We start from the raw sequence: 24,486 nt of genomic DNA, 5'->3' as shown, positions 1-24,486 counted from the left end.
ATGTATATCTCTATACATATATGTATAGCTGGATTACTTTGCTGTACAGTAGAAATTAACACAACATTGCAAATCAACTATACTTCAATAAAATAGTTATTTTTTTTAAATATGAGCCTTTCTGATCTGGCTCCTAACCCAGAGAAGTCACACGAATGGCCCAAAGTAATTACCTCAGCCTCAAGTGAAGGCTGCAAACCCAACTACTCAATCTCAGTTCCATCTACACCAAACCAAAGCCCACTAGGTACAATGGTGTCAGAACTGAATGGTACCTGGGAAGCTCGTGGCCCTCGGATCCCTTGAGGTCCTGGAATCCCTAGACATTTGCAAAACTTACAGCAACAAGTCCTCTCTGCAATGTTCCCCTGGAAAGAAGAAAAACTGAGTGAGAAAGCGTGGCATGGAAATTCATCACATAAGAACTGAATTGCTGTAAATGATAATTCCCCACCTACAGCCCGTCCTGTCTTATTGAAGACAGACAGCGGAGAATAACAGGTGGTGTTTTTGTTTGTTTGTTTTAGCCTTGAGGAGAAAGCATCAGATTAGCAATTGCACTGGTAACATACCTTCTCCAAGGAAATGACCTCTATTTATAGAAGGGGTGCTCACCACACAGATGACCACTGGTTGGTTCCTAGTTGACAGGCTCTTGCTTCCTGGGATTTCTGCAGTATAAACTGCTGGGTTTTTTTATTTGATTAGGAGTTGGTTGACTTTTTATTTCCCTCAGCTTTCATTTGGTGAGAGGACAAAGGATGAAAGGTCATGGGGAAACAAAAAAACGATGCTTTGGGCTTTCATACTTTTTCATATGCTAAAGACCATGTACTGAATTTAGGGCAAACACGGGAATCTTTGAGAATACTCATTAAGATTCCAATTTTGTTTCCAGGGCATTTTTTAGAAAGATTTCTCTATTTATTTTTGACTGCACTGGGTCTTCATTGTTGAGGGCTTCCCTAGTTGCAGCAAGCAGGGACGGCATCGCAGTGTACGAGCTTCTCATTGTGGTGGCGTTTCTTGCTGTGGAGCGCAGGCTCTGGGCACTCAGCCTTCAGAAGTTGTGGTGCATGGGCTTAGTTGCCCTGAGGCATGTGAAATATTCCTGGAACCCATGTCTCCTGCACTGGCAGGCAGGTTCTTAACCACTGGACCACAGGGAAGACCTCCCAGGGCATTTCGAATAACGTGGGGTTTTTGTTCAGCAACTCACCAGATAATATGATAGCGTACTGCCCAGTTCTTTCACTCCAATGGTCAGGTGAGTCCTGTAGTCAAATCCCTTTCCAAATTCAAAGCTGGAAAACTCGTCATGAGTGGTTGCATTTAAGGACACTACCAACAAAGCATCAAGTCCTAGGCAGCAAAAAAAATGGTGATAAAACCCAAGGAATCACACCCCCCAAAAAAGGAAAGCCCATCTTATTTCCTTTCAGTGAACATGATTGAAAGAATCAGAAAGAGGGGGAAAATAAGAGAAAGAAGTGCTCTTGACATTGAAGAACCCAACAGTGGCATTGCCTGCATATTTTGTACATACATGAGGCACTGGTTCCTGACTTCAGCATGAAATCTAAGAAGTCTTACACAAAAACACTAGCAGAAAACTGTGTTTAATACCTCACCACCAGTCCTAATGGAGTTCTTGGGCATTTGAAAGCAATTTTTAAGAAAGGGTATTGCTTATCTTTAGAATTCTTCTGAATGTTTTTTAACATGGTAGTTAGTAACATATCTTTTCTTACCACTTTAAAAATGGAAGTCTTGTGTAAAAAATTTACAGTGTTGTGTTAGTTTCAGGGGTACAGCAAAGTTATTCAGTTATTTATATATATATATATATATGTATATATATATATACATACACACATACACAGGTTATTCTAAGATGCTGAATATATTTCAACATCTGAGCTATATAGTAGGTCCCTGCTGTTCATCTGTCTTATACGTACTTGTGTGCATATGTTAATCTCAAACTCCTAATTTATCTCCCCCACCACTATCCCCTTTGATATACATTTGTTTTCTATGTCTGTGAGTCTATATCTATTTTGCAAACATTTGTCTTTCTCTCTCTGACCTACTTCACTTGGGCTTCCCTCATGGCTCAGCTGGTAAAGAATCCGCCTGCAATGTGGGAGACATGTTCAATCCCTGGGTTGGGAAGATCCCCTGGGGAAGAGAAAGGCTACCCACTCCAGCATTCTGGCCTGGAGAAGTCCACGGATGGAGGCAAGGGTAATTAATGCAGAGGGCTACGGAAGCCCAGCACCTTTGCCCAAAGTGTTCAGCCTGCGCTCCAGAGTCCCTCGGGAATCAGACCAAGGTGAGGACTTCATGGAGACACGTCATTGTCCATAACCTCCACTTCTCTTTGCGGCTTCTCTCTCTACCTCGGTAAGCCACATACACACCGATGCCTCGCCCAGATTCAGCTTCTAGGGAACCTAAGACACTTGCTGTTTCTGTCTGCGACACTCCGTTTCTGCTCCCAGTCCATCTGAAACTATGACATGGACAGGGGAGGTACAGTGAGGAGTGCTTTTCAAAATCCATGATGCAATCTTTCCTAAGGAAAATCAGAAACAATAGGAGGTGTTTTAGGTTTCCTAGAAGCTGAATCTGGGAGAGGAACCTCTGTGTACGTGGCTTATCGAGGTAGAGAGAGAAGCCGCGAAGAGAAGTGGAGGTTGTGGACAATGACGTGTCTCCATGAAGTCCTCACCTTGGTGTGATTCCCGAGGGACCCTGGAATGCAGGCTGTACACTTCGGACAAGGGTGCTGGGCTTCCATAGCCCTCTGCATTAATTACTCTTGCCTCCATGCACCAGGTGGAATATGTTATAACCCCAACCTCCCCTCCAAGAATCAGGTCACTGGTGAGGTTAGTCATGGGCACAGGGCTATAGAAGGTCACAGGAATAAGCACTTGGCTGTGGCATTTGCAGCATCTGGGGGATGCGTGGGTGGTCAGGAGGGGTTGGGCAAGGCACCAGCAGCATTTGCTTCAAGGGGCAGGGCAAACCCCAGGTTCCAGAGCACCGGAGGAGGTAGAGACTTGTGCAGCACATCCCCTGCTTCCTCATTGACATTTTCAATTTCAAGTTTACCTGCTTCCCTGAGCCTGTCCGATTGATCTTCAAGCATCAGTTTGCTTTCACCCCCAAGACCATCTGAAAAGATGAGCAACACCTGGAGAAAGAGGAAAGCGTAGAATGGGATGACTTGAGAGCAAAGCATGTAACTGGGAGGCAGAAACTAATGAAAGGACATGGAGATGGGAGCTAGAGAGTGACTTGGTTACCTGTCCTTGGGATGTAGACACATTCTCAAACGTGTCCCACATGGACTGCAGGAACTGGGCATTCAGGTGAGTCGGCCCATTGACGGTGACTTGCAGGAGGCGGTCAAATATGGTTTGCTGGTAGATTTGGAACTTGGCAGGGACATTCTGGTCGCTGTTCACCTTAAAGGCCATGCTCACCTGCACCTCTGCACCTGCCCCGCAGCTGACACCCCTGATGGATGTGATGTCCTCTAAGATGCCTGGGAGGTATGATTCCAGCCGGGGGTGGCCGTGGAACAATGGCTGGCCCCGCAGGTGAGTGGAAATGTCGAAGCCAACCACTATGTCCAGAAAGCAGTCTGGAGACCAAGGAAAACGGGGCCAAATTAATGACCAGCCAGAAGTAAGGAAGGGCAGAGGGTACATTCCCAGGCAAAACATTCAATGTCAAGGTAGCCTCGCGGTCTAGGGCTGGAGGGTCTCTAGGACCCAAAAATGTCTAAGAAGGAGAATACTGGCTGCTGGGTCAGCTTGCAATACAGGTGTTTCTTCTATCCCCTTTCAAATGTTACACGTTTCAGGGGCTAGTTGAAGTCTAATCCCGGTTTAGTCTTATTCTCAGACTGGCCGTGTGTATGTGTGTGTGTGTGTGTGTGTGTGTATGCATGCATTTTTTCTTCATTTAATGAGGACATATTATGATGAATATAATTATAAAATATAAAATATTTGAATTGTTCTTAGAATTTATTTAACCCAGAGGCCATCAATTCAGTCAACTGCAAAGGTCAGGAGGGTCATGTTATCAAGTCAAGTGGGCAGTGGGTGAGAAAGTGAACGCAGAGCAATGACCCATCTGTTCACCATTCACTTCCAACTGAGAGTCGCCATGTGGGAAAGGGGGCCCAGTCCGGTCACACTGTCTGATTTTTTTCAAAGAGAAGCCTGAAATCTACATTTTAATGCAAAACCTCCAGTCTGAAAATGCTATCAACTAATTTTACAAGATCACAACACCAAATAGGACAAACTCAATTCAGCGGCAAGCTGCTACTTGGTCACCTGTGACCCTGTTCAGTTGCTCGTCTTAGACACGAGGAGATGGTGAGGCAGGGAAGCCACTGCTGCTGAACCGGAGCAGGAACCCTGACTTTCTGATTCTAGTCCCGGGCTCCTCCACCGCTGTTGTCTGCCCCCAGTAAGCACCCCACCAGACAGCTTGGAAAAACCAATGTGGTTTGTGAAAAAACCAGCTTCCATCATAGTAAGTCTAAAAACAGAAGCCCTTGGGGAATTTCTGCCTGTTGCGCAAATTCCACAAAATCTTATCCTTCAATGATGCTCTGTCCTCCCAACTCCCAGTCCCAAGTGTACAGAACCGGAATCCTGCACACAGCTCTCAGCTGGAGCTGAAGAATGACATCCCCATCAGATGGACCGCAGCTCTGCTTTTATTTCCTTCAGTCCCAGCCCACGTGACTCACCTCCATGACACCCCTGGCCTTTGCAGCCATCAGCCCCAGTGACCTCTGGAAATTAAATAATCCCCAAGGACAATTCAAATCTTTACTATGTTAGGATTATACGAATGCCATCATTCAAAGAGGAAAATGTACCAGACATGTGCTGATACAGTTGACACAGACAGACACACAGACACACACGTGCACACACATGCACACATACTGAGTCCCTTACAAGATGGTTCAACAAAGTTAAAATAGGAAAAAGTCCAGCCAGCAAATGTTTATTTTGCTTACTCACTGTGGGATGCAGGGCATTGCTCTGGGACTTCCGGAAGCAGAGAGGATAGAAACAGAAGGCTGAGTTCCAAGTGTTAAGAAGAATATAACCCCTATTGTAGTGGAGGAGAGGGCTGACCTGGGCACACAACCCAGGGCATCCTCTGGCCTCTGAACACTTTCCCCTGCCTCTGAGGAAGGCTGACCAATCCCAAACTTTTGGAAACAGAGGAGACACCTATTCTCATTGCATATTATTCCAAACCACATCCTGTTAGATTCGCCCAAAGACACCCCGGGAAATGGACAACCAGGAAGCTGCAATCAAACAAAAACAAAGAAGGAGCCAAGGAGCACTTACTGGTTTTCCCGCAAGTCTGGCAGATTTCACGGATCATTCTTTTTTTCACATCCACATTCTTTAATTTATCGAAGTCTTGAAAAGTGATGATTTTTTCAGAACTGCCCGTGATCGGCAGGAGCTGCTCCTTGTAAACATCTCCTATGCCCAGAGCCAGAATACAAATGCCAGCTTCTCTCAGGGCCTTCACTGCCTTTGACACATCATAGCGGGGACCCCCAGATGTGATGACCACCAACATCTGAGGGACACCAGCGTTCCTTCTGCCACCAGCGGACGGCTCAAACATAAGGCTCACTTTTCTCAGGGCCAGGTCTATTCGCGGAAGCCCCTTGCTCTTGCTGATAGATTGAATCCGAGACTTCCATTCAGTTTTGGTCAGAGAGTTTTGTAACTCGATAATTTCTTGGTAGCGGCTCCCAAATTGGGCCATCCCAATTTTCATTCTCTGAGACTGAATGTCAAAATTATCAATCAAGTCTGACAAGAAAGTTGTCATGGTAACAAAGTCTGAATCAGATACCATGTCAGAACCATCACAAAAGAAAATCACATCCGCTTCTTGAACGTTACAGACTGCAATTGAAAAAAAGTAAATCACTTATTGTCCTCAAGAATCATTCTAAATGTTCCCTTCACTCAGATATTTAATTGCTTCTAAGTCCTCACAGTCATGGCAAATTGAGATAAGATAACAGATGAGAAATCACAATTGGCCCTCAAAGGGAAGAAAAAGTAGTGGTGAGGAAAAGTTAATAGGCTTTGTTTCAAATTTTAATAATTTACATGATACATTTGAAAGGACACTGAAAGCTTCTCTGAGAAAGGAAGGAAGTTTGACTAGATTGACTATATTCATTGAAAGGTTATTGCAAGGGCCTGCAGTCCATTCAACACTCCCATACTGGAACATCCACCCAAGTTGAGTGCCACTGTACTCAAGTGCCATTAGTAATTCTGTTATTATTAATGCCACCACTTTACATTTGTGTTTAAAATTATCATTTTAAAGATGTGTTTAGCATACAATAATGGTTAATATTCACAACCACCTGATGAGGAATTGTTCTGATCTTAGGTAGAGAAAAGGAATTCAGCGGTTAAGGTGTCTCAGAATAGGCAATCACTATGCAGTGGAGCTGGCATCTGGATCCTTTTTATCCTTAAATCCAGCATTCTTTCCTACTACAAATTGATTTAATAATATCATAGTCCAAATATTGAAATTTCATGGACAAGTGCTAGTCAACATTGATTATGGGGTCATCTTTCTGAAGTCCCATGTAACATGACCCAAAACAAGGAATGATCTTTTATGCTCAGTTTCCATCAAATGCAAAGGCTGGGATGGGGCTGTATTAAAGTGCATCATCCCCAGCTGGGATGACGGGGCTCGCAACATGGATTTCTTTTGTCTCTTCTGCTTCCCACTCTTTCCTTCAGAGCTATGCCCTAAACACTGTGCTAGTAAACATCTTGCATCCAAAAGTTAGACTCTATTATCTCAACATCTATCTCAAAACCCCATCTCAACACCTACCTCCAAAAGCAGGTATGGGAGATGAGAAGAAAGCAGTCCCTAAGGAAAAGACTCCAGTCTTACTAATAGCTCTAGATTTGGTGGGGACCCAGTGATAAATAAGAGTCCCAGCCCTGCCCAATGAGCTCAGTCTTGTTACAAGGAAACAGCAACTATGTGTTAGATGCTACCATCAGGGGAAATAGAAGGTGCCGGAGACATAGGACACAGCACGGCCACTGACATGTGCTGGGTCAGAAAACTGGCAAACAAAATCTGAAAGGTAACAAGCAAGCTAGATGCAGCCAGGGGAAGCCATAGGCCGGTGTGTTTGTGCTGGGTAAGATGATGCATGTGAAGATGAAGGGACTTCAGGATGACTAGAGAGGCTGTGAAGCAGGGGGCAATTAATGAGGTTGGAGATGTCAGCAGGAACTACTTGGAACTCAGGAGTTTAGAAACGGTAACCTGTGAGCAGGTCGGTGACATAGCCCAGTTTCTATCAGAAAGATGCCTTGGGGACAGTCATTTTTAAAGAGGATACCCACATTCTGTATCCGAAACCAAGAATCTGAATTTATTGCTTACTTAAGTAAAGTAGAATTGTGGAGATGATCAGATGTAGTTTTACTCAGCCCAGCAAATGCTGATCTGATACAAGATTTGGGGGGAGGTTTTGTTTGGGGTTGGACGATTTCACAGAGAAGTGAGTGGGTTAATGTCAGTGGACAAAACAGAATTTGTGTTGAACACAAAGTAGGTTTCAAGCTGGTAGAGAGGGAGGAAGGGAGGTGGAAAGGAAAAAGAGAAGGAAGTCAAAAAAAGGAAGGGAAAAAGAAAGAAGAAAGGAAGTTAGCTGGTTGGTTGATGGGTTTACCATGTGGGGAGGACCAGGACAGTATCTGGGAAGGATTCCAGGTTTCCAAGGAGGCACAGTGACCCTCCTAGAGGGCGGGTTGATCTCCACTGCTTTTAAGTCAGGTGGCAAATCCCACCCCTTCCTCACTCAGACGTGATGCCACCAGCTCGCCCTACCGCAGGGGTATCTCCTGGTTCAGCTCTGACCCCTTCCCTCCTGGTTCCTAAAACTGGTCTCTGTTATCCCATTCCTGGGATATCCCACTGATATCCCACTCCTGGCCTTGATTCAGAAAAGCTCACTGCCCTGGTTGGACTTCCAGTGGCCCTACAGGGTGCTGACAATCCAATTTAGAGGGTCCTGGAACTTTGAAGCCAAAAGTCTGTTTAAAGCATGAAACTTTCCACCTGAATTTGGCCTGAACCTGATACAGAGTAGCTGCACTGGGGCCATCAAGCAAATGCACAGCACAGGCAACCACGAGATGAGGAAAGCTGAATACGACCCTAGGAAGAGCCGAGGAAAGGGAAACCGAGACGCCCGGCAGCAAAGAACGCTTCTACAACTTCCCGTATGTCTTCAGTACAGCAGCAAAGGACCTTTAGATTTTTCTGACTCAAGAATGCATTACTCTCAGAGATGAGAAAACTGGTAGCCTGAGTAGAAGAACGTTCAGCCCATGCCATCTGGATGATGGGAAGCCAAGTGTCATCGCTTACTTTTTGCGTAAACTTGTATTGCTACACCAACTTTAAAAGCACAACTTACCCTCTTGCGCGTTGTTACACATACTGTCCTGCAGAGGCAGGTAAATATCTTTCAGTTTGTCGAAAGCACTGACATGGATAGTGTGATTTTTATCCCCCGCCATCATCTCCAGTTCCATTTGGTCAGCCGCACCTACACCCACTGCGTGGATGATGACGCCTTTGGTTCTTAATTTTGAGGCTGCATCACTGAGGTTCTCTCTGTCGTGGGATACCCCATCAGTGATAACGATCAGCATCTGCTTCACATTTTGCTTGAGACGGCTGCCGTGTTGCTCTGTGAACAGGTCGTTCGCACGCTCCAGAGCCTTAGCAGTGTAGGTCCTCCCGGCCGTTTCCCTGCGCTGCCTCAGATGCTCGATGATGGCTGATCTACTTGAGTACTTGTTGAGGTAGAAAAGAACCTCGGGGTCATCTGAGTATCTGAGCGCTCCAAACCGAACGCGGTCCAGGCCCACGTCTGATTTCTTCACCAAATGGATGGTGAGGTTGATCATGTTTTCTTGGTCCTGGACGCTGATGCTGCCTGAGTGGTCCAGCACGAACACGACATCTAACTGCTGAATCCGTTTACAATCTGAAAGCAGAAGAGAGCAGGCGTGACAGACGTTTGCAGTGCGCTGCTTCCCTGCTGGCTCAGAGGTTAAAGCGTCTGCCTGCAATGAGGGAGACCTGGGTTCGATCCCTGGGTCGGGAAGATACCATGGAGAAGGAAATGGCAACCCACTCCAGTATTCTTGCCTGGAGAATCCCATGGACAGAGGAGACTGGTGGGCTACAGTCCACGGGGTCGCAAAGAGTCGGACACGACTAAGCGACTTCACTTTCACTTATCTATATAACTCCCTGATCAGATCAGCGCTTCTCACACCTCCCTACTCTTGTTCTGCTAAACCTCTTCAGGTCGTTTGCAGCAACGTTTGCTAAGCAGGCTTTCACCAGGAAGGGAATGTCAGGAGGTGATTCAGTGTAGTACAGTGGTGAGCCATCACGGATTCTTGCCAGACTGGCCTGCATTTTTGAAGGGCTGGGAGGCTCAATGTACAACCTTGGAGTTTCTGTCTGGCCCCTTCAGGCTCAGCTTCCGGGAGATAAGTTTTCCTCTGTGCACCACGCCTCTTCACATTTCTTTGTGGCCCTTCCTCTGACCTTCCCAAGCTGGAGCCCAGAAGACCCCACACAAGGGAAGAGCTAAGGCGCTTGTCCCCACACCCTGGCCCCAAGCCCTCCTCCTCCTTAGAAGCCAAGCACCCACTCTGGGTGGGTCTCCAAAGTATGGCTTCTTTCCACTCTTTTCCTTCCCTGAGTAGCTTAAGCACATGCTTCCCAATGGTTCACCCTCCACCTGCCAACCTTAGCTCCAAGCCTTATTTCTGGCAGTGAGGTCTCCAAGTTTTCAGGGATCATCCACTGCAGATGAACCCAAGCCACGTAGGAAGAAGGACTCAGTATGATTTGGCAACAAGTCATAACTCGATGTATATTTATGAGCAGACTTGATACACATTTCTAAATTTACTTGATAAATAAATTTATAAACTGAATGTACAAGTCAGCTAAAATTCTACCTCATGTTACAGACAGGGACTCTACAAACATGACATTTCTCAATGAAGAAAGGCCAGGAAGAGCCCTTTGGATTTCAAAAATGGGGCTGTGGCCTTACTGTGAGCCCTTCTTAGAATGTCTCCACAATCCCAAGAGTTTGGGAATTACTGCCATTCGTGGAGGAAGAAGAAAAATTCCAGTTAAGACTTTCCAAGAGAAATCTTAGGGCCATTGCCTAAAGCTCAGTTTACACTGAGACATCTTACTTGTTAACCTTCTGAAATTTTCACACACAAAGTTCTGAAGAACCAAGTCCAAAGGAGGTTTCTATTGCCCTAGGAACAACATACAACAAACTGACTAATGCTTTGGTTTGTTCTCTTAGTTGTATCCAAAACACAGATAACAGCACGTGATAGATTTAAAAGTACTGGTGGTGTTAGCCTTACATGTGAATTTATAGCAAGTTCTGACACAAGTCATTAAAATTGATGGGCTCAAACCTAAGGTTGCTTAATACAATTTGAAAAGCACTACAGTGTCAGATAAAAGTGATGACTCCAAGCAATCACTTTAAGAAAAGTAACAAATTAAAATTTTCCAAAAGGATAGGTATAAGAACAGGCAAATGTAAACTACTTAGCTGAGAGAGGGTAAGAATGTAAGTAATAAATGGATAAAAATACACTGTATCTTTAAAATACAAAGAAGGTGCAGAGTTGTGCTTTGGATACGGAACTTAATTTAACTAAGAGGAAAATGACTATTTCTAATTACACATTCTTATGTATACATACTTAGCAATGGTTATACGTAGCCAAGAAAAACTGGGAGAATCATTTGGGATTAAAAATTGACTGGAAAATCTAGGTATGCAGGTATTAAAAAGCTGGAAATTTAATGTAAAATTCTGAGACCTCCTTGGTATATGTGGCTTCCTGGTGGCTCAGCGGTAAAGAACCTGCCTGCAATGCAGGAGAAGTGGCAGGAGCCGCAGTTTCGATTCCTGGGCTGGGAAGATCCCCTAGAGAAGGACATGGTAACCCACTCCAGTATTCTCTTGGTATATCTATTTGAAGCTATCAAAATCAGACTATATGTTGCCAAATTAGCAGACAAAACTGTTATTCTGGAATATCCCTGGGTATTTCACATAAATATACAGCCCATGAGTCTGAGTAAACTCCAGGAGTTGGTGATGGACAGGGAGGCCTGGCGTGCTGCAGTCCATGGGGTTGCAGAGAGTCGGCCACAGCTGAGCGACTGAACTGATTCAGCCCTGAGGTCATAGCTTTTAATTCACCCCACTATAAAGTCAACAGCTCACATCCTTGCGTCCTGAAGGATAAGAGGGTCACTTACCATGAAGAGCACACACGCGGAAGACGAGTTTACTCTCTATCGCCTTTAGATCATCGAAGCTCTCCACGTGGAAGATCAGGCTGCCATCCCCACTGATCTCCTCCAGCTGAGTCCTGTTGGCCCCGTATACCCCCACAGAGAAGATGACCACACCTTTGTCCCGAAGAGCTTTTGCAGGGTCTCTCACATCATCTTGGGCTTCTCCATCAGTGATAAGGATGAGAAACTTTTTCACCATTGCGCGGCCCCCCTTGGCCTCAGTGAAGTATGGATCCACAACGGTTATCGCGCTTCCAGTCAAAGTGTTCTTACTGATGGGGTCCATGCTGTCTATTGCATCAGAAATTTCTTTCTGTGTGAAGTATTTATCAAGCTGGAATTCTTCCTTACTAACATCACTGAATTGAACCACACCAATTTGGCTTTTGTCTCCACCAATCTGAATCTTATCTAACAGGTTTTTCATGAAAGTTTTCATTTTCTCAAAATTTTCACGTCCTATACTGCCAGAACTGTCCACCAGAAACATGATGTCGGCCTTCATGTTTTCACATCCTGCATGTGATCAAAAAGACCAGAAATATACCAGGTTGGCATGGTTATCAGAGTATGTAAGAGACAGTAAAGCAGAAATAAATAATTTAATCAGTAAATATCAAAAATTAACTCAAGCAACTGCCACTGCATTTGAAAATTTTGTTTTTTTTTGTAGTATTCTGGTGACTAGAACCCTAAATCAGAAATCCATTGAAGATTATCTAAAAATTTTCAAAGAAGAAATGCAACTCCTAAAGTATATATTTTTTCACTCACTTATGCATGCATGCATTATGCACTTATTCATAATTCATAATTCTTGAAGTGTATGAAATGGCGAGCATCAGGCCAAGTGTTAAGGATACAGTGGTGATCAACAAAGAAAGTCAGAGAAAAGTAATCAATTTTTGGCACTAATATGACTAATATTTCAGGGTTTTATGTGTTTTCTTGAAGCACAAAATTCTAAGTAACCTTTATATAGCATTCTTTCTGGGATAAATTAAAGCAATTAAAAATATCAATATTAGAAATTGGGGTGAAAAGTTTTTACTAGAGATAATAAATACTTCAGTAAGCACATATCCATTCAACAGGGACTATTACTTTATTTATACATAAAATTTGTTGATACCCCATGGACTGGAAGTGGGCGTATATATGCATATATGTGGTGGCTCAGATGATAAAGAATCTGCCTGTAGTGCAGGAGACCCAGATTTGGTTTCTGAGTCTGGAAGATCCCCTGGAGAAGGGAACAGCTATCTACTCAAGTATTCTTGCCTGGAAAATTCCATGGACAGAGAAGCCTGGTGGGCTACAGTCCATGGGGTCACAAAAAGTCAGTCACAACTGAGTGACTAACACTTTATCACTTCCACCTCATACATATCTGTGCATATATACACACATAGAAGATCAATTTCTATAAGCCATAAAAAAGTGCTATTAATTCATGTGTGTGTGCGTCTGTGTGTGTGTGAGTGTGTGTGAGAGTGTGTGTGAGTGTGAGTGTGTGTGTGTATGTGTGAGTGTGTGTGTGAGTGTATGTGAGTGTGTGTGTGAGTGTGTGTGAGCTTGTGTGTGTGAGTGTGTGTGTGTGTGAGTGTGTGTGTGTGTGTGAGTGTGTATGTGAGTGTATGTGTGAGTGTGTGTGTATGAGTGTGTGAGTGTGTGTGAGTGTGTGTGAGTGTGTGTGTGAGTGTGTGTGTATGCATGCGTGCATGCTCAGTTGCTTCAGTCTTGTCTGACTCTTTGAAACCGTATGGACTGTAGCCTGACAGGCTTCTCAGTCCATGGGATTCTCCAGGCAAGAATCCTGGAATGGCTTGCCATGCCCTCCTCCAGGGGATCTTCCTGACCCCAGGATCGAATCCACATCTCTGGCATCTCTTGCATTGAAGACAGATTTTTACCACTGAGCCACCTGGGAAGCCATGTGTGTGTGTGTATATATTTACATATGTATACACACATATGCACCATAGTACATATATATATATATAATATATATAGCATAAATTGTAAATATATTGTCTTTAGCATGTATCTCCTTAGTCTTAACCCTTTCTTTTGTTATCACTGCCATTCTCTTACCAGTCCCTTCCTCAGTCCTTACAGAATCTATCCCATACTATTTGTATATGACCAGTTATCATCAACCATAGAAGAATTAAAAAATGCCTAGTATTTTTTTACCTTTCTTTTCTTTTTTTAAAATTTATTTACTTTTAATTGAAGGATAATTGCTGCACAGAATTTTGTTGTTTCAAACCTCCACATGAATCAGCCATCAACCCCTCTCTCTCCCCATCCCACTCCTCTAGGTTGATACAGAGTCCGTGTTTGAGTTCCCTGAGACATACAGCAAATTCTCAAATGTTTACTATTTTTTAATAATTTATATGAGGTCCACCAGAACTTCCTTGGTGACTCAGAGCTAATGAACCCACCTGCCAATGAAGAAGATGTAGGTTCAATCCCTGAGTCAGGAAGATCCTATGGAGAAAGAAATGGCAACCTACTCCAGTATTCTTGCTTGGAAAATCCCATGGACAAAAAGAGCCTGGCAGGCTACAGTCCATGGGGTTGCAAAAGAGTTGGACGTGACATAGTGACTAAAAAACAACAACAAAAACAACAACATAAAGCCCACTAGGGGGATTAAAACCATTTGAGATCGATGCTGCCCTGGGGCCATTTTGAAAGTTGTGAATAGGGAAATTGCCAAAGATGTTTGAGGGTCTTGATAAATCCCCAGTGCTGGGAAGTGTGGAATGCTCTCTTCCACAATAACATGTCAAAGGGGTAGATTTCTACATGCAGTCACTATTCACGGGATCCACCTCCTCATCGAAAAACCATAGCTTTGACTAGACGGAACTTTGTTGGCCGAAAAATTGATGCCTTTGAACTGTGATGTTGGAAAAGACTCTTGAGAGTCCCTTGGACTGCAAGGAGATCCAACCCGTCCATCCTAAAGGAAATCAGTCCTGAATATTCATTGGAAGGACTGATGCTGAAGCTGAAGCTCCAATACTTTGGCCACCTGATGCGAAGAACTGACTCATTGAAAAAGACCCTGATACTGGGAAAGATTGAAGGCGGGAGGAGAAGGGGACAACAGAGGATGAGATGGTTGGATGGCATCACCGACTCAATGGATATGAGTTTGGGTAAACTCTAGGAGTTGGTGATGGACAGGGAGGCGTGGCATGCTGCAGTCCCTTGGGTCGCAAAGAATTGGACACAGCTGGGCTACTGAACTGAACTGAACCTCCTCATCTCCCATTCCTCTATGTCAATAAAAGAATTTCAACCAGGAAGATGGCCGCCCAGGTAAAGACTACATTTCCCAGGTTTCGTTGAAGCTAGATGTGGCCCTATGACTGTGGATTTGTTAGTAGCTATAAGGAGGAGTGATTTAACCCCTTCTAGGTCTGAACAATAAAACAATTGAGCCTGATGAGATGCCCCTGGTCCTATCTCCGTTTCCAGAAATGGAACACACCAAAGACGACGGGGTGTGGAGCTCCATCTTTGACCTACAGATAGTTACTATGTGTTGCAAATGGACCTGCCTCTTTGCTAGACCTGGACTGCTCACCCTGGACAACTACACAAGAGAGAAACAATACTCTCTGTTGTGTGGAATGGGGCCTTTTTGCTAGAGCCTCTTACCCTGCCTGTGAATGGATACCCTGGGCCTTGCTCTATCCACGTCCTCTCCTAGAGGAATCAGTTTTTTCCTAGGCCGTCCAGCTTTGGCGTCTTGGTTTTTCTGGCTCTCCGTTCACCATCTGTGGCTCCTTTCCTTGTCCACAGTGTCTCCTCCCTCAGGTATGGTATGGTTTGGGCGCATGGACTGCAGCTACTTTACCAATAATAAATATCCTGTCCCTCCTCAGACTGGTGCCTGCCTTTGAAAAGACCTCAAATACAGTCTATTTTATTTCTCCTGAGATCTTTTTACTTTCCTTGGCATCAACTGCAGGAAACATAAAGGAACTTGTATTCATACTGTTTCTAAGACATCCTGAAGACCCAACTTTACTCCTGTCCATAACGGGATGAAAAAGATCAATAAAGTTATGATTTAGGATTTTACTGTCAATGTTACTTATTTGCTGGCTTATTTTTCTTTGGATTTTAATGACTCAGAGAAAATGCCAACACAGTTTCACTTTTGTAAGTAGAGTAAAGCGAGAATTCTTTTCTTTTCCATACCAATGAACACCTTGGCCAACTTTTATAATAATCACACTTTATGTAGCACTTACCATGGGCTAAGCCCTCTTCTAAATGCTCCACATGCATTATTTCCTTTAAGCTTCATAATAAGCCTGCACATACAGGACCAAGCCAGGTAGACAGTAAGTAACCCATTCAAGGTCCACAGCAGGAATTTTCACATTGTTCTTCCTAACTTCTGTTACTTAATTTTTAGTCAGAACAAAAATGCAAGTATGTTGTTTGCATTATGAATAAAAATAAACAGGGGTTACATATGTACTAGGTATGCTTCCATAATAAAGAAATAACAGTTTGTATTTACTGTAAGGATATTCTGATGTAGGTACTGTCCTAATTTTATAGATGAGCAAGTACAAGTTTCAAGTAATGAAATGAGTTGAATCCTAACCCACTGAAAACCAGAGCCCGTTTTCTTTCCACTGTTCTCATCTGCCTCCATTAGTGTGTCTCACACACACATACACACACACACACACAAATATAGGGCTTTCCTGGTAACTCAGAGGGTAAAAGAATCTGCATGCAAAGCAGAATACTTGGGTTCAATCCCTGGGTCAGGAAGGTCCCCTGAAGAAGGGAATGGCAACCCACTCCAGTATTCTTGCTTGGAGAATTCCACGGACAGAGGAATCTGGCAGGCTATGGTCCATGGGGTCGCAAAGAGTCGGACACCTGAGTGACTAACACTTTCACCTCCATGGCAGTGGGCTTGGTTAAGGCAACAGCATCCTTAGCAACCTTCTCACCTACAGCTTTCAAGATGGCCTCGGGGCATCTGTCTACAGAGGGATTCTCCCACCTTGGCAATTGGCTTAAAGTCAGGAGCCGAACCCCTTCAGCAAAATGTGAGCCAGACAAATGGTCACATCACTCGTCTACTTGGCTTATTAGTGCCCCTGAAACAACTAAGAAAGTACAGATAATAAAGCCTTTTTGTTTTGCTTACCTTTCTCAGTGCAGATCCTGCGAACGACTTCATTTTTGATGCTTTTTAAAGCATCAAAGTTCTGCCCAAAGTTAACCCTTTCCTTTTCCCTAGCAATTTGTTTCAGTTGTGTTCTGTTAGCCTCCCCAATACCAATCGCATGGATGGTGATATTTTCAGCCCTTAGTCTCTCAGCAGGTTCCAGGACAGCATCTTCGGATAGCCCATCAGTCAACACAACGAGATGACAGGGTACCTCATTTGTTCGCTGCTTCCTTCCCTTCTTCATCAGTGGCAGCATGAAATCCAGAGCTGCCCCAGTAAGAGTTCCGCCGCCAAGTTGCTTGATGTTAGAAACAGCCTTTCTTAATTTCACATCATTAAGGTAGTCATTGATATCAAATTCCACTTTCTTCTCACGGGAATACTGCACAGCTCCAACTCGAACTTTGTCTGGACCAATGCTAAACATCCCTATCACCGCCAACATGAATTCCTTGATTTGCTCAAAGTGTTTTCCCTGAATGCTTCCTGAGCCATCGATGAGGAAATAGAGATCAGCCTCCTTTGTGTCCACACAGCCTGCAGAAAAATTGAAAACAGAAAGTACATCCTCTGTTAATTGTAGAGAACCTGGAGAGAACTTTGCAGGAGGATTTGGAGAGGAGCCTGAGGCTGTGAAGCTGTTACAGGGAAGAACAAAATCTGACTACATGTTGGATCTGTTTCTTTTACTTTAGCCTTTGCTTCCTGCTGCTTTTGTTCACTGAAAGAATACTGCCTATACATAATGGCTTGCCTTGGGAACTCTGCCACCCTGCCTGAATGGTAAGCTGAAGTGCCTTTGTTCAGGGAAACATTCTGAGTCTGTCCACCTGTGAATGATTGCAAAAAGAAGAAAGTAACACCCCCATCCCTGAGGCTGGCCTTTCCAGGAGATGCTTGCAAAATGTATGATCTTTTTACTTCCTCACCCCCTCCCCTTTTGTGCTCTATAAAAGAACATGGCATCCAGGCCCCATAAGATGATTATTTTGAGACATTAGTCTGCCATCTTCTCAGTCTGCTGGCTTTCCAAATAAAGTTGTTATTCCTTACCTTAACACCTCATATCTCAGATTTACTGGCCTATTGTGTATCAAGAGCAGAGTGAGTTTGGATTCGGTAACAGCTTCTGAAGAATGAGGACACTTCAGCTGAGGCCTGGACATTTCACTGAGCACATTCAGATCCGTTGTGAGGAAATTGAAACTGAGTGAGGCCTGGTCACCGAGGTCATGCAGTGAATTAAAGACTACGGACCAGATTCCCAAACCTCCAGGCTTTTTAAGATTGATTTTCTGGTATTGACACCTGTCTGCATTTGTAGTTTATGCCTTATCATTCCTTTGAGAAATAGGTTCAGACGACTTTCTAACTTTCCCAATAACCTCTTCTACCTGGAGCCACTAGAATAATATATTTAAAACTAGAACCGGACCGTATTACTCTTCTACTTAAATGATTTATCACTGTAGTTAGAATTTTAAAATGAAAAATAACACTAACCTTTCCTCTTTGTCTTTCTCATTCTATTTCTGAGTAAGTGAGTGAAAGTTGCTCGGTTGTATCTGACTCTTTGCAACCCCATGGACTATACAGTCCTTGGAATTCTCTAGGTCAGAATACTAGAGTGGGTAGCCTTTCCTTTCTCCAGGGGATCTTCCCAACCCAGGGATCGAACCCTGGTTTCCTGCATTGCAGGTGGATTCTTTACCAGCCGAACCACAAGGGAATTAGCAATTCTTTATCTTCCTCACTGTGTTTCAACAACACTGAGCTTCCTCCTGTAGTTTTGTGCCTGCCCTCTTTCCTGAAATATTCTTCCCCCCAAATCTTCACATGGCTGGTTCCTTCTCATCTTATGGATGTGTCAACTCAAATGTTCTAGGTTCTTTAGAAGCCCTTCTCTTCCCTTCCAGCTAAAGCACATCAATCATTATATATCCTATTACCCTGTCTACTTTCTTTATGAAACCCATTACTTCCTGAAATTACTTTATTCATTTGTTCATGATCACAGCCTGTTTCTTGACACAGAGTGTCAGCTCCATGAAGGCAGAGACTTTGCCTAGTTTTCTGCTTCTGCCCAGCTGAGGCCTGGTACATCACAAGATTTCAACAGAAAATTGTAAATGAAAGAGCTCTCAGTATTTCTCCTTTGTTGAGCAGATTCTCTGTCAAAAAGTGCTTTAGCTTTCCTAATAGTCTCTTTACTACTCTACTTAGCCATTTTTTTAATTGGGTAGAAGAAAAAAATATACCTTTAAATTTAGGTTATATGCACAGTTACCTGGTTGAGTATGTGAAAAGGTCTCTAAAATACAAGACAATTTAGTCATTTCAAAAATATTTTCTTTCTTGATAGCTTGTTGGTAACTTATAGCTGTTGACACTACTTCAGGCTATGGGGAGTTGGCTCTTAAGAAATCAGAAATACTGAAAATAAGCTTGAGAATTAAACTATGAAGTCAACATATAAAGTATTAGGGCAAAGGTAATGCTGAAGCTGAAACTCCAATACTTTGGCCACCTCATGCGAAGAGTTGACTCATTGGAAAAGACCCTGATGCTGGGAGGGATTGGGGGCAGGAGGAGAAGGGGACAACAGAGGATGAGATGGCTGGATGGCATCACCGACTCGATGGGCATGAGTTTGAGTAAACTCCGGGAGTTTGTAATGGACAGGGAGGACTGGCGTGCTGCGATTCATGCGGTCGCAAAGAGTCAGACACGACTGAGCGACTGAACTGAACTGAAGCAGTTATCTGCAAAAGACAAGTTTGATCCCCAGACAGAAACACGTGATAGAGACCAGAATGAATTGATTTATATATCTAATAAAGAAAAATGGTGGTAAGTAATGAGGAAGAAAAAAATTCAAGTCCCAGGGGATAACCATGGCAATGCCCATCCATCCCGTCCTGGAGCTGTGCCAGTCCAATACACTAGCCACTAGTCACATGTTTCTATTAAAATGTGAACTTAAACTGCTTAAAATTAAATAAAATTTCAAAGTCAACTCTTCAGTTGCAAAAGCCACATTTTAGGTGCTTAACAGTTCCATGTGGCTATTACATGGGACAGTGTAATTACAGAATGTATCCATCTAAAAAGTTCAGTTGGACAGAGTTGAAGGAAAATGTGTCCCCTGGGGCAAGGTCTCACCTGCACAGTTATCTAGATATATAGATCTATATATTGGACTTTAAAATAGAATCATTCCCCTGACTAAATACCACAAGATATTTAAGTCATGAAACTAACTCCTTTGCTCTGATTCCACATCCTCCAGCAATCTTTTGCTTACAGTCTAGCTTCCCACTTGTATATATGTCTACAGGGAGAGACTGTATTTCTCAGAGGAATATGGTCTTCACTGTCCAGGTCCCTGGCACTCTAGTTCCATTACAAAGATAATCATCAATCTTTTCTTATCCATCAGTCTCCTGGATTGGTTAATGTGAGATTTTCCTTCCTTTAATGAAGTTCTATTAAATAAATTGAAAACAGTAGTATAGGAGGTGGTGGACACAGCAGTGACTAAGTCAGTCGAGATTGGTTGTCTGTGTTTGACCGTTTTGAAACTGCAAAGCTGGTTCTCTCACTGTAGACCATGGCAAATTCACTGAGGTAGTGGTTCTCAGATATTGCTAGTGTGAGTTCATTGGAGAGCTTTCTAAAATGTCTGCCCTACCTTCAGACACTGGTCATTGGATTGGGCCACTGAATTATTAACAATCTCCTCAGGAAGCCCTGATAAACTTATAGTAGATACTGTGGGTGCTCCACCTATATCCCCTCAAATCCTTTACCATTTTTGTGTAACCAGTTCCTAGCACTTTCATTCCAACAGTTAGCACCAGTGTCTAGGGGTGGGTGGCTACTCAGGTTGTTGAAATCCTTTTTGCTTTTCACTTGAGCCAGAAGTGTTTGGAAATGAATATTTCCTCCTGTGTGCTGGAATATAAATCCTTTGATTACATTGCCCCCTGAGTAGGACAACTCTAAGCTTTAACCCACACTGTCTCTAGAATGGTTCAGTGGAATTGGCCCTCCATGGGACTTTGCTTATCATCCTGCCATTCCTGGTCCCATATGCTCACTTCCCTACCGATCTCCAGTTTTCCTGGGTATATTTTTAATACATCAATTTTACATGAATCCTTATCTGACATCTACATCTGAAGAATCCAACCTAAGTCAGGTACCAATATTTGAGAGCCACTGAATGAATGCGAAGCCACTTACTGAGGCTTTATGGAAGATAAGGATACCCTTGTCCTAGCCCTGGTCCCATTTCTTCCCATTTAGAAATTCTATAATGGCAACAATAGTTTTTGTCACGTAATTGCAAACTCTCTGAGATAAACCACACTACACATCCCCCTATGCCTTAAACTTTATACTACAACAAAGCAGCTGCCACTCTGAAGGACTGCTGTCTGCATCATGCAGGAGGTAACAGGATACTGGTTCTTTGCTGCTGCTGTGTAATGTATATATGCAAGAGGAAAGTGAGGGCTGGCCCAGGACTGCATCCTTACACTTTCAGTTGACTAACGTGAATTTAAAATTAACCTTTAATGTGATTGGAGGATTCTTTTCCAGGTGGGTACTGCCAACTTTGAATCCAATTGTTTGAAAGCATTTTATTGCAGGGAAATGTGTGAAGACAGCAGATAGCTCAGAAGTAGATAAACTCAAAGCCACATCGAGTATCTTTTGTCTGTGTGTCCTGGCACCTTTGAAAAGAACTTGGTAAGGCTATAGCAGATTCAGTTGTGGATAAAGATATAAGTACAATTATGATCCCTGCTAAGATCTTCATAAGAGCAGAATACTGGCAACAACCTCTATATCCAACAATTTAGGCTATATCAAACAAATTATGTTATACCCAGAGGATGGAATATTACTTCCAACCTAAAAAGAATATTGTCAATGAACATTAAAGAGGTGGACAAAAGTTCATGGTATAAGGTTGATAGAAAAGGGAGTAAGGCATATCATCCTGGTTATCCCTAACATCCATTCTCTCTTCTAAACTAATTTAGGCCCCAGTAATTTGCCGAGGTACTTGGCTGCCCCAAGTAAAGATTACATTAATGAGGAGTGATATGTGACTAAGTTCTGGCCAAGGGGATATAAGCAAAGATGGCATGTGTAATTCCCGGGAATATCTTTGAAGAAAAGGAGGGGGAAGCCTGCCTTTTCCTTCTATTTTATCATTCTAGTTGCTGGATGTGAATGTAATGCCAGGAGCAGTTATCTTGGATTATGATACTGGGAATAGAGACCACAAACAAGAAAATAGCTTAGACACTGACACTGGTGTACCATTCAGCTCTTTATACCTACCTTAGGACTTATTTGTGAAACAGAAAATAGTTTTATCATATCTAAATCATTGTTATTTTTTTTTCCTTTTGTTAGTCACACTCAGAGGTAATGGTCAATGATACAACAAGTACCTAACAGTGTGTTCCTGTATTGTCCAATATGCCAGCCACCAGCATGTGGCTGTTAAAAATAAATTAAAACTAAATTAAACTTAAAACTCAGTTCTTCAGTTCCACTAGCCACATTCCAAGTGCTCAATAGCCAAAGTTGGCTAGTGACTGCCTTACTGAACAGTGAAGACAAAGAACATTTCCATCATTACATTAAGTTCTTTTCAACAGCACTGATACCCATGTTACATCATTTTTTAAAAATGTGTATGCATGTGTTTGTGTGTCCATGAGTGTAGAGAGAGAGAAGAGACTAAAAGATAAGAGAAATGTTAAGAATGGCTTTATCTGAAAGTTAAGACTACAGGAGATTTTTTTTTATGTTCATCAACACTATTAAACTATTTTATAATTACCATTTTTATATTTCATTCCTATATGACTTACATGCTTAAAACCTCCATTGCAATCATTTAATAGCATTTAGGAAAGTCATAAGGTTTGAAAATTTATAAAGAGAAACTATCACCAAAATCTAACTTTAGAATATTTTCATAACTCCCAAAATTCCTATACCCAATTACAGTAAGTCCTTGAGCCTGACCCTGCTCCCACCCTTGACAACTGCTCCTATTACTTTTATAATATGAAAAGTATTTTTTAAAACATACCAGTTTTATCAAGTTCCACTTGTTCAGCCTGAGTCGAAATTTGGGACCATATTTCATTCTGGAGCTTTTTAAAGAAGTTCTTACTGTAATTATGCAAGTCTGCATAGGACCCTAGCATGGAGATGGTCTGTCCCGGAGGGTAAGACACTATTTCTTCTAACTGGGTCTTGTTGGCCCCTTCAATGCCCACGGCAAGCACAGTTACATCCTGCAGCCGGAGGTCGAGGGCCACCTCCCGCACATTGTCATCTGACGGCCTGTTAGTAACCAGGACTGCTATTTGGGGCACTCCTTGGGCCCGTCTGCTGCCATGTGATGCTGAGAAGCCTTCCCTCCTCATCTGCTCAAGGGCAGCTCCAGCATTGGATTTCCCAGCCCCCAGAGAAAGCTTCTGGATTTGCTCCTGAAATTCAGACAGGGTTGTGCTTGAGTTCAGAAGAGAAAGCGTCTTGACTCTGTCACTGTAACTCATAAGTCCAAGCCGCAGGCAGTTGTTTTGCACATCCATGGAGGAGGTGACGTTCTTCAGGAAGTTCTGCAGAAGCCTTAGATTCTCTGTGGTCCCAACGGCCTCATCCACCAGAAACATGAGGTCGGCAGTTGAATCTTTCTCACAGGCCCTGGGAAAAGGGACTATGGAGAGAGAAAAGGCAGGTAGGTTAGTACAGACCCCTGGCTCAGAGTGAGAAAGCCACCGTATAGATTGTCAGACGTCATTAGGGAAGATGGAGGGAGTCATGACAAATAGAGGTAGCAATTTTTTGCTGAAGAAAAATAAAAATAAGAATTCTGAGCAAAATTTGCCCTATGTTGGTGATGTGGGGTAAGAACTAAATTATCTGAGACATAAATAAGTTAGGGAAGGCCTCTCTGAAAGGATCACATTTAGGTTGAGAAAGGCGAAGAGAAAGATTCAGCTGCACGTTGTTTGAAAAAAAAAAAAGAATAATTCTGGCAGAAAGAAAGGCAAGACGTAGAAACAAGCAAGAAGCCCAGAGTAGCTGGAGCAGATGAGCGAGGGGAACAATGATGAGGTCAAAGGGAACCAGGTCCATTCATATGGGACTCACATGATCCTATTCGCATCTTTTAAATATCACCCTAGTTCCTGAAGGGAGACAATGAGCTCATTAAAATTTACTTAAAAGTAATTGTCCTAATACAGGAAATAGATAATGGTTCTTGGGCAAAGATAAAGCAGATAAGATAGAACAACAAGAGTAGTTTTGATACATGAATTCGAGATAGAATGGAGGACTTGATGATAAATTAGATATATGGTAGAAGACAAAAAGTAGTGTTGAAAGCGCCTAGGTTTTCGATGTGAACAAGTGAGAGGATGTTGGTTGTGTCTTTTTCCAAGATAGGGGAGATAGGGGAAGAACAGGTTGGAGGGAGGAGTCAAGAGCTCTGTTTCAGACATGCTAAATTCGAGATCTATTGAAGATGCCAGGTAAGCAGTTGGCTGTATAAATCTGGAATGCAGGGGAGAGTATATCATATGCACAGAAAATACCCACTCCAGGCACAGATGGGGGAACCACAACTGTGATAAGTGCAGCTGAGAGATAAGTTCAAATCTTGCCAAAAGCTACCCTAAGATAGTGAGCTCTAGAAGCCAAAAGACATATCTTACTTACCTCTATCTCTCCGG

General features: G+C 43.1%; 1 protein-coding gene across 1 annotated transcript in view; it reads right to left on the bottom strand.

Moving 5' to 3' along the window:
* The window catches only part of COL6A5 (collagen type VI alpha 5 chain), a 153,254-nt gene that overhangs the window by 95,768 nt on the left and 33,000 nt on the right, over positions 1-24,486 (bottom strand). Inside the window, exons 4-12 of the mRNA XM_061167296.1 lie at positions 22,833-23,465; positions 16,691-17,251; positions 11,455-12,009; positions 8,546-9,121; positions 5,400-5,975; positions 3,315-3,655; positions 3,121-3,202; positions 1,220-1,362; positions 276-368 (exon numbers count right to left, since the gene is read on the bottom strand). Of these exons, the coding sequence (XP_061023279.1) occupies positions 276-368; positions 1,220-1,362; positions 3,121-3,202; positions 3,315-3,655; positions 5,400-5,975; positions 8,546-9,121; positions 11,455-12,009; positions 16,691-17,251; positions 22,833-23,465 (3,560 nt within the window). The remainder of the gene's footprint in view (positions 1-275; positions 369-1,219; positions 1,363-3,120; positions 3,203-3,314; positions 3,656-5,399; positions 5,976-8,545; positions 9,122-11,454; positions 12,010-16,690; positions 17,252-22,832; positions 23,466-24,486) is intronic.

This window comes from Dama dama, chromosome 19 (assembly GCF_033118175.1).
Source record: "Dama dama isolate Ldn47 chromosome 19, ASM3311817v1, whole genome shotgun sequence".
Classification (NCBI taxonomy): domain Eukaryota; kingdom Metazoa; phylum Chordata; class Mammalia; order Artiodactyla; family Cervidae; genus Dama; species Dama dama.
Note: the sequence above shows the minus strand (reverse complement) of the source record. Positions and strands in the feature narration are given on the sequence as shown.